The sequence below is a fragment of the Engraulis encrasicolus genome, chromosome 23 (assembly GCF_034702125.1).
Source record: "Engraulis encrasicolus isolate BLACKSEA-1 chromosome 23, IST_EnEncr_1.0, whole genome shotgun sequence".
In the NCBI taxonomy this organism is placed as follows: domain Eukaryota; kingdom Metazoa; phylum Chordata; class Actinopteri; order Clupeiformes; family Engraulidae; genus Engraulis; species Engraulis encrasicolus.
The window spans coordinates 1,402,501-1,412,500 of NC_085879.1; the positions used below are offsets into that span (position 1 = coordinate 1,402,501).

Sequence of the window (10,000 nt, forward strand, 5' to 3'; positions counted from 1 at the left end):
TCTGTCTCTGTCTCTGTCTCTGTCTCTGTCTCTCTCTCTCTCTCTCTCTCTCTCTCTCTATCTATCTCTCTCTCTCTCTCTCTCTCTCTCTCTCTCTCTCTCTCTCTCTCTCTCTCTCTCACTTTGTTTCTTTAGTCATACAGTAGAGTCTAGCCTTTATTTTTGACATATTCCCACAAATATTTTTATTCTGGTACCCTAATGTTGAATATGCTTATTCTCTTAGTTTCCCCATACATGAGGAGTCATGTATTTGTCTGTCTGTTGCCTCTTTAGGCCCTGATGAGGCCCGGACGCCTGGACCGGATCATCTATGTGCCACTGCCCGATGCAGACACGCGTCGGGAGATCTTCACCCTGCAGTTCCGCTCCATGCCTGTGGAACAGGAGGTGCAGGCGGAGGAACTGGTGGCTCTGACCGAAAAGTACTCTGGAGCCGAGGTGAGCATGCCTTCATGCTAGTAGTCATAGTTTTTTTGTTTTATTTTGTAAGATATTTTTTCCGGGCTTTTATACCTTTATTTGTGATAGGACAGTGAGACAGACCAGAAACAAGAGGGAATTGAACCCGGTTAGCCAGTGTAATAATACAGTGACCTACCACTTGAGCAAAGACATAGTTTTTAATCCAATCTCTTATGACCACTGACATCCCCAAGGGTAATATATTGGGCAACACTTTCTATGAACTTGCTATTCATAAGACGTTATAAATGCTTCCTTAACGCATTATAATGCATTCATAAGGCTTTATGTCTATTGACATAAATATACACACATGCTCATACTTGCTCATAGCAACAGCCATGAGGTATTATAATGTGTGGTTATAGGCATTTAAGACTGAAGGTTACACAGTGCATTATAAAGCTTCTTGGTCCTCATGACGCCAACTGTGTTGAGGTCTGTGCTATAAAGCTTTATAGCAGGATCCATAAATGTACATAATACAGCTGATCTATTCTGCATCACAGTCATAGCCATGGTTATGTCAATATTCATAAACATTAATGAAGTGATCGTTGCACAGCCTAGGTAAAGTGATATTAGCTCATAAGTATTTATTAGGAGATACTCATAAAAGTGCTCATTGCATTGGCTAGGTAAAGTGAGATCAACTCATAATTGCTTATAAGTATTTATTAAAAGATACAAGTCCTCATTGCATAGACTAGGTGAAGTGAGAAAAGCTTATAAGTATTTATTAAGAGATGCAAGTGCTCATTGCATAGGCTAGGTAATAACATTAATAAAGTGATCGTTGCACAGCCTAGGTAAAGTGATATTAGCTCATAAGTATTTATTAGGCCAGGGTTTCCCAAACTGTGGTGCGTGCACCCCTGGGGGTGCGCGGCCTGCTACAAGGGGGTACGCGGGCGGAATTGGGCAATGGTGGATATGTGTATTTTTATACAGCATTGATGAACATTACAGTAGTTTTTAATTCTATGGCTAATTATGTGCTGGAGAGGTCCACCTGAGGTGCAATTTATATCTCCTAGACTTGTCATGCAACAAGTTCTACTGTAAAAAAGACAGAAAAAAATGTCAATTATATTGGAAATGAGGAGGACTCCCCAAAATGACTCTGTATAATGTACGGCAATATTCGCATAGGGGGTGCGCAAACCACACTGAAATGTACAAGGGGGTGCGCAGGGGGAAAAGTTTGGGAACCACTGTATTAGGAGATACAAGTGCTCATTGCATTGGCTAGGTAAAGTGAGATCAACTCATACATGCTTATAAGTATTTATAAGAGATACAAGTGCTCATTGCATAGACTAGGTTAAATGAAATAGCTTATAGCTATTTATTAAGACATACAAGTTGTCATTGCATAGGCTAGGTTAAGGGAGAAAATCTTATAAATATTTAAACATGGCTATGATTGAGATGCAGAATAGATCAGCTGTATTATGTACATTTATGGATTCTGCTATAAAGCTTTATAGCACAGACCTCAACACAGTTGGCGTCATGAGGACCAAGGAGCTTTATAATGCACTGTGTAACCTTCAGTCTTAAATGCCTATAACAACACATTATAATACCTCATGAATGTTGCTATGAGCATGTGTATATATTTAAGTCGATATATATTAAGCCTTATGAATGCATTATAATGCGTTATGCATGCATTTATAGCGTCTTACGAACAGCAAGTTCATAGAAAGTGTTACCATATATCGTACATAGCTTTAAAGGTACACTGTGGAGGAAATGGTCAAAAGAGGTACTGCAACTATGCTGCTCATTGAAAATCGTTTGCCTATTGCCAAATTTGATCTTTTCGTGAAAGTTTATTAAGTAATAAACTTAATTTTTCTAGTATGGCCCAAGCACAGTCATTTTGCAGACATAATGAAAACTTAGAATTTGATGGTGGTGTTAAGTATTCATGAAAAAGGTAACATTAGTGAATGGGTAGCATGAATTCTGGAAATAAACAACTAAATATCTTACACAGTGTACCTTTAAAGCAGGAGTTCTAAAAGGAAATTAAAAGTCACCAATGGGGCCGCTGTGTCGCAGCGCTAAGCCCCCCACATTAGGGCTTGCAATACCCATGGGGACCCCAGGTTCGAATCCGGCTTGGGTCATGTCCCAACCCTGCCCCATCTCTCTTTCCCCACTCACTTCTTGTATAATCTCCACTCTCCTATCACTAAAGGCACAAAAGCCCCTAAAAATATATATATAGATTTTTTTTTGGATTTTTTTTTTATGTGTCCAATGTGTAGACGGATGTACGGGTGATTCTGCCTGGCAAGTAAAAATAAGGAGCAAGCAGCACAAATCCAGTGCAACACATCCTACAAAATCGTTAGCCATAGGCATATTTTTCAGATGATTCCGTGGTTTTAAAGCTGAACTAAGTGTTTTTTAGACAAGTGTCACATAGATTCACAGTAATACTAAGGTTTTTTTTACACATGGATTATTTGCTACCTTAACAAGGTCAGTAGATCTGCGTCGCATATGATACTAACCCTCCAAAAAGCAAACCGGTATCCAATGCACAGGCCAACACAACGGCCAGCCAACCTCTGAAATTATATAAGGTTGATGAGGAGCAGAATCAAACCAGTTACCTGTTCCTTGCTGTCCCTGCCTACTGAAAAGCAGTGGCAAACTCAATGACATAACAAATTGAATGAGGGTGACTGGTTTTTGGACCACTGATATTTCTCCACAGGCCTATTGCCCACACAATTTTGACCCCACCACCTCCAAACCTAACCCTTCTCCCATGCCTCATCCAATTTTGTGTGGGCCAACAAAAATCTTCACCTGGTGTTTGCGTGACTCTTCTTGCCGTGGAAAACTAAATATGCAGCTAGCTGCCACTGGTCAGAGCAGCTGTTTGGATTTCATTTTCCACGTTCTGAGGTGGACCTTTTAATGATAAGAAAACATAGAGGGAGAGACAGAAACGGGGAGAAAGAGAGAGGGAGAGAGAAGCGAGCGTGTGTGCGAGAGAGAACGATGTCCGGCTCTGGAGACAGAAGATGTGATGTTTGCCTTTCGTGATGCCTGTGCCGTGTCTGCTCTGTGTCAAAGCCCTTGTGATGCTGACCTCATGCACAAACGCTCCATTGTGAGCCAGTGTGGACGTGTGCATATGTGCGTGCGATCCGTGCATCTGAATGCATGTCGAAGTGTGTGTGTCTGTCGTTGTCTGTGTCCGTGTAGATAGATGTGCGTGTGCATTTGTGCAAATACATTTTTTAATGGCAAAAAGGGAAAGAAATCTGGTGCCACACGGATGTCTATTTTCTGTAATTTATTTTTTAGTGCAGTGAGACTAACGTTTCGACATGCGTCTTCATCAGAGTCCTCGGAGGACCTCGGAGGAGGACTCTGATGAAGACGCATGTCGAAACGTTAGTCTCATTGCACTAAAAAATAAATTACAGAAAATAGACATCCGTGTGGCACCAGATTTCTTTCCCTTTTTGCCTATGTTTTGGTCCTGCTCTGGTTGCACCGGATTGTTAATTTAGAAGCGCGGAGTGCGTATCTCCTTTGTTTTATACATTTTGTAATGGGTTTGTGTGTGATTTCGAGTTTGTGTGTGTGTGCCCGCTGCGTGTGCATGCATAGCCTGTCTCATTCATAGCTCTCTCCCATCCCTCTCTCTCAATTTTTCCATTTTTTCCCTCCTTACCACTCCTCCTTTCCCCTTTCTCTACCTCCTTCCCTCTTCCTCTCCTCCCCTCCATGACTATCTCTCTCCCTCCCTCCCTCATGGCGTACATCTGACGCCTGAAGCACGTTGGCTGGCAGGGTGACACAGCACTGTCCTCTCACTTCTCCTAACACTGAGGACTCTGTGTTAGATGTTTGCTTTCGGGTTAACATCAACCCCCTCAGCTGCGACGCCATCCCAGAGGTAGAGAGGGAAAGAGGAGAGGCGGACTAGAGATAGATAGATAGATAGATAGATAGATAGATAGATAGATAGATAGATAGATAGATAGATAGATAGATAGATAGATAGATAGATAGATAGATAGATAGATAGATAGATAGAGAGAGAGAGTGAGAGAGAGAAGAGACTGGGGGAGATAGAGATACAGTAGAGGGGTAAAGAGAGGAGGAGGGGGACAGAAAGAGAAAAAAAAAGTGTAGGAGAGAGGGAGAGAGAGATCGAAGGGGAAAGAAAAAGAGACAGAGAGAGAGAGAGAACGAGGAGAAGAGAGAGAGAGAAATAGGGGAGACAGGGGAAAGCGAGTCTGTGTTCCGGTTGTGGTGTGGTGTTCCAGGGTTTAAGTGCTGGTCATTTCGTCCAGTACATGCATTCCTGGGAGGCGGATGTGGGACTTGGCAAATTATCATCGCTGCAGCAGGCCAGAGAGCTGTCCAACAGCATTGTAGCTCTCTAGCCAGAAAACTATGCTCCACCACATGCCCCAACCCCCCACCCCGCCATTTTACTGTAACTGTGATGAATGGTAACACTGTTCACATATCATCACTTACACATTTTATCTCCATCTCCATTCTTCTCGCTTCACTTCAATTTGTTTGGCTTTGTAGATGCAGTGGAATAGCCAATCAAGTTCATTTTTTGAGTTACATATTTTACCTGCTCTATTCAATACATTTATTATTCAATAAAGACTCAATAGTTAGTTCCAAAAGTCTAACACCAAATGAGAGGACGTCACACACCAATGCACTTCTAAGTTAAAAAGTGCTACCCAAAGTGTTTACAGTGTTGTGTCATAGACGTCTTCAGGTGCACTGTACTTTGTGGACTTTCCCTCAGCTGTTACTGCTAGGCTGGACACCCAAATAGAAGAGCCAGAAACTCGGACTCAGATGGCTGTGGCCATTGCCCCGGTCCAGTCTGAAAACAATGGTATTATTCTTGAACTCTCGCTCGGTTTTGCTTTGACAGTGGTGCAGGTCCCGACCTTTTGTAAGGCGAACATGAAAGGCTGCTGTGTGTTTCTCTTGGCCGCCATTCTCTCTCTCTCTCTCTCTCTCTCTCTCTCTCTCTCTCTCTCTCTCTCTCTCTCTCTCTCTCTCTCTCTCTCTCTCTCTCTCTCTCTCTCTCTCTCTCTCTCTCTCTCGCTCTTGCTGATCCATTTCCGACCGGGGGAAGCCTGGGCTGGAGGGGGGTTGTAATCAATGCATATTTTTAGGAACCTTAGGACCAAACATTGTGCAGACCTGTTATTACAGTCCTTTGTGTGTGTGCTATTGTCGTTTCCTACCAAAAAAAGGGCAGACTTTTGAGAGACTTTTGTTTGGCACATTTTTTAAATGAAAAAAAGCGGGCCCTCCACTAAAGGGGAGTGTCCCTTTTACTCGTGGTTTATTTATTTGAAAACTTTTTTTCAACTCATGTATCTGTGTACCTTTATTGGCACAGAGTCAAGGATTACATGTGCAATTAAGCATACAGACTCAGACTTGTGCGTGTACACACACACACACACACACACACACACACACACACACACAAGAAGCCTTCACTTTCTGTAATGTCGGAGACTGGGATCCGGTTTGGCCTCGGTGTGAAGTGTGAAGGTATTTGCTTCCATACGTCGCCTGGCCTCCCTCTGAAAGACTGGAAGCCATCCAAAGCTGGGGATCCTATGTCCCGCCAAGCACACACTTCCTCTGAGCTGCCACCAACACCACTGCTCCGACTACCTCCACAGCCATCAACTCCACCAGCCAGCCCACCCCCCACTCCCAAAGCAGCTTAGTGCGTGCTTACACCTGGCTGAGGTATGCTGCAGGAAAGCAATCCTCTTGGATCAGGTGATGCCTCCTCTGCATGGCTGCGAGCAGAGAGCAGAGTGGAGTGGAGTGGAGGTGTGAAACGGGATGTGTCCTCGGGCCGACAGGAGAGCGGGACATTTATTTTCTTCATCCTACGCCTGCCCACCTTTCCAAGCATTCTTCCCAGCTCTTCCCACCAGCTATTATAGCTCAGCCCTTCTCACACACATGGGTCATTCTACGTTTCCAGTGCGCTTTTGGCAAACGCAACATGTTAATTATCAGGATTTTTTTTTCAAATAAATGACCTTGATGTTTCCATAGTGTATATATTTAAGTTTCCAAACAAACAAATTGCCAAGCTTAATCTTAAATCATTTAATAAATACTCTAATGAAAGTGAACATTTGCTTGATTATTTTGTCAACAGTGTTATGGACTTACAGACAAACCCATCTCCCTAGAACACAAATGATTTTGTTTGTTTGTCTGTCAATATGGAGATAATTTAGCAAAAACATACTCCTCCTCAACTGTCATAGCTGATGCGTAACACCATTGACGGTAACACGGCTTGACATTTCAGCCATTTTTATGGTGTTGTGCTAACTGAGGACCTCAGAAGTTCCACCACAACACCTTAATCAATTCATGTATTTGTATGCTTTATCTGTGTTTTTCTACATGTGATTTCTAATTCAGATTCTTATGAATATGTTGATAACACAGTTGACAGGCAATTTTCCCGCTATGAGAATATGAAAAAGAATGGATTAAATTATGGAAGGATGGAGCTCAAAACTTACCAAAAAGTCTTCCCATATCCTGCCAAAGAAGTTATGACATCACTTGATGTTATTCGTATGGCCTAAGACCAAACCATTACTGATTTATGGAGGGGGTTTCAGACCGTGACACGGTTAACATAGTTTTTGTGGACACACACAAAATGGCAAATTTCATATATAATGGAAAGCACAATGGTCTTTCTGACAGTTTTGTCATATTGTGATGATTACTGTGAATGAACATTTGCAATCGTCTTGGGCAAAACAAGTTTCTTTACGTGCTAATATAAAGACTGAATCTGTCATTTGTAAAACAGGACGGCATGAAAACGCCCAAAACCAGTATTAAATATTCATTCTTGCTGAGGGAAATAATGCCATGTCTTCACTTTCTGTATTATATGAAAGATAAATGTGTGCTAATGTCCAAAACATCATTGGATGCAGTTAATAGTTAGTGGAATTGGCAAATAAAATCCACGGACTTAAAAGCGCAGCCGAATCGTAGAATGACCCACATACACAGGCACATTGACAACTACCCACAACACACACGCAAGCACACACACACACACACACACACACACACTCACATATGTATAACCATACGCACGCACACACGCACAAATGGCACCAATGGGAAGTTTGACAGCTGAAACCATTCCACCCATTCCCGTCCTCCTCCATGGCCATCGTAGGAGTGATGGGAAACTTCTGCGTTTGGGTTAATTGCAGAATTATTACCCATTTCATCATGATGTGGGTAATTTGCCTTTTAGACCCTGTGAATAATCAGTCATTATCGGTGACACATCATGCGATTTCCATTCTAACAAATGTGGTTTTAATGAATATGGGATTGTTTCATTCATCTGCTGAAACCACATCAGTGGTCTCCTCACACGCGTACAGCCACAGAATACACACACACACACACACACACACACACACACACACACACACACACACACACACACACACACACACACACACACACACACACACACACACACACACACACACACACACACACACACACACACACACACACAAACCACTCACAATATGATGGGGGACCCAGATCACATGGTACGGTCTGCAAACTTGTGTTAATCACACACACACAAATACAGAAGTGCATGACTTAGACAATATGCATCACTTTAGACACTCATTTACAATATAATGTTAACTTAGATAATGCAGTTATATAGCATGCAAACGCATGTTATACACACACGCTAGCTCACAATGTGGCAGTGAACTCAGATCACATGGTATCATGAGTGGACTTGTGTTAAACACTTCCCTGAAATGTCCCATTCCCAGCTGCATCAGGCCCTGTGACAGAGTACACGTGGGTGGTTCTCTCTCTCTCTCTCTCTCTCTCTCTCTCTCTCTCTCTCTCTCTCTCTCTCTCTCTCTCTCTCTCTCTCTCTCTCTCTCTCTCTCTCTCTCTCTCTCTCTCTCTCTCAAAGCAGGGCCAGTGCAGGGGGCGCAGTGCAGTGCAGCGCTGCCCGAAAGAGCTGTTAAGTCCTCGTATTTATGTTGGCACGTCGTGAGCCGTCGGTCAGGGTGTAGCACGAGGGCTGGATGGCGAGGCGAGGGGGGTGGTTGTGACAGGCAGACTGGCAAGGATCGTTCATCAACCCCCTACGCTTATAGGAAGCCAGACTGGATAGAGTGGCCCTCTAGCACGCTGGCTGGCTGGCGATGTGGAGGGTGGATGGGGGTGTTGTGGGTGGAGGAGGGAGGGTAGTTGCTGTTGGAGAAGTGGGGGGTATCGTAAATCTTGTAGCCTCTTATTGAAATTGGAGTCCTTTCCACAGCCTCATATTTCTCTCTCTCTCTCTCTCTCTCTCACTCTCACTCTCACTCTCACTCTCTCTCTCTGTCTCGCTCTCTCCCCACTTGCTCTATCGTTCCCACTCGCTTCCCCGGCACAGCCCGAGGTACGACTCTCTGACACGATTCTGGCAGGGCATTAAGTTAATAGCTCGCCCACTGCGGGGAGAGACAGAGGGAGGGGAGGTGTGAGCAGTCAGGAAAGAGAGAGAGAGGGAGAAGCAGACAGCGTGTAGAGAAAGAGAGCCATAGAGAGAGTGTTGGAGAGAGAGAGAGATGCAGGGAAGTAGGGATGGAGACAGAAAGAGAGAGAGATCCAGACATGGGGCGAGACTGGGCAATCAAGAGACTTGAGAGAGTGACTGTGCTCGAACCGTGGGTACTGGAAGAGCAATATAAACTCTGGCACGGCAAGCACTCTGTTGCCAGGAGGAGAAAAGTTTGTGCTCCCAGGCTTGAGCGAGTGAGAGAGTTTTTACGATGCTGACTTGCATCTCCGCATCCATCGGTCAGATTAGCACTCGGTCACTTCATGTGCGGCCACCGTCTCAGCGGGCATCAGTGTTGCAAGGGAAGATGTCACCACAGTCCACCGTGCAGCTCTAAATATTCACCCTCCTACACACTAGTGGTGTGTTCAAAATATCGATATCGGGATACATCGTCACAGGCCTCTCCACCATACAGATATCGTACCGGATCGGAGGTGTCCGTATCGACATTTCATTTAATGAAATGACTTTTAAATGCTACACAGCAACTGGCATTTGTGATGCGTATTGCATCATGAACAGTAGGGCTACAGTTTTGTGAAGGCTGTGTTTTGTGAAGGCCGTGTTTCACTTCAGTGCAACTGTTGCTCTACAGTAAAAAGGAGCATTTGGTTAGGCATATGTCAATTTTCTTGTAAAAAAAAATAAAAACAAAATAATGCAGGCCTAAAATATTGCGATACGCATCACTGTATCGGGATGCACATGCATCGCAATACGTATTGTATCTTGACCCCTGTATCGGGATGCATACGTATCGCAAGGTGGTTGGTAATACCCAGCGCTACTGCACACACACACACACACACACACACACACATTCATTCATTCACTCACATTCACTCTATGGTTAGT

At 43.8% G+C, this 10,000-nt stretch overlaps 1 protein-coding gene across 2 annotated transcripts in view; it reads left to right on the top strand.

Moving 5' to 3' along the window:
* The window catches only part of afg2a (AFG2 AAA ATPase homolog A), a 170,972-nt gene that overhangs the window by 136,494 nt on the left and 24,478 nt on the right, over window positions 1-10,000 (top strand). For both annotated transcript variants that reach the window (XM_063190221.1, XM_063190222.1), the window contains exon 15: window positions 277-441. In XM_063190221.1, the coding sequence (XP_063046291.1) occupies window positions 277-441 (165 nt within the window). The remainder of the gene's footprint in view (window positions 1-276; window positions 442-10,000) is intronic.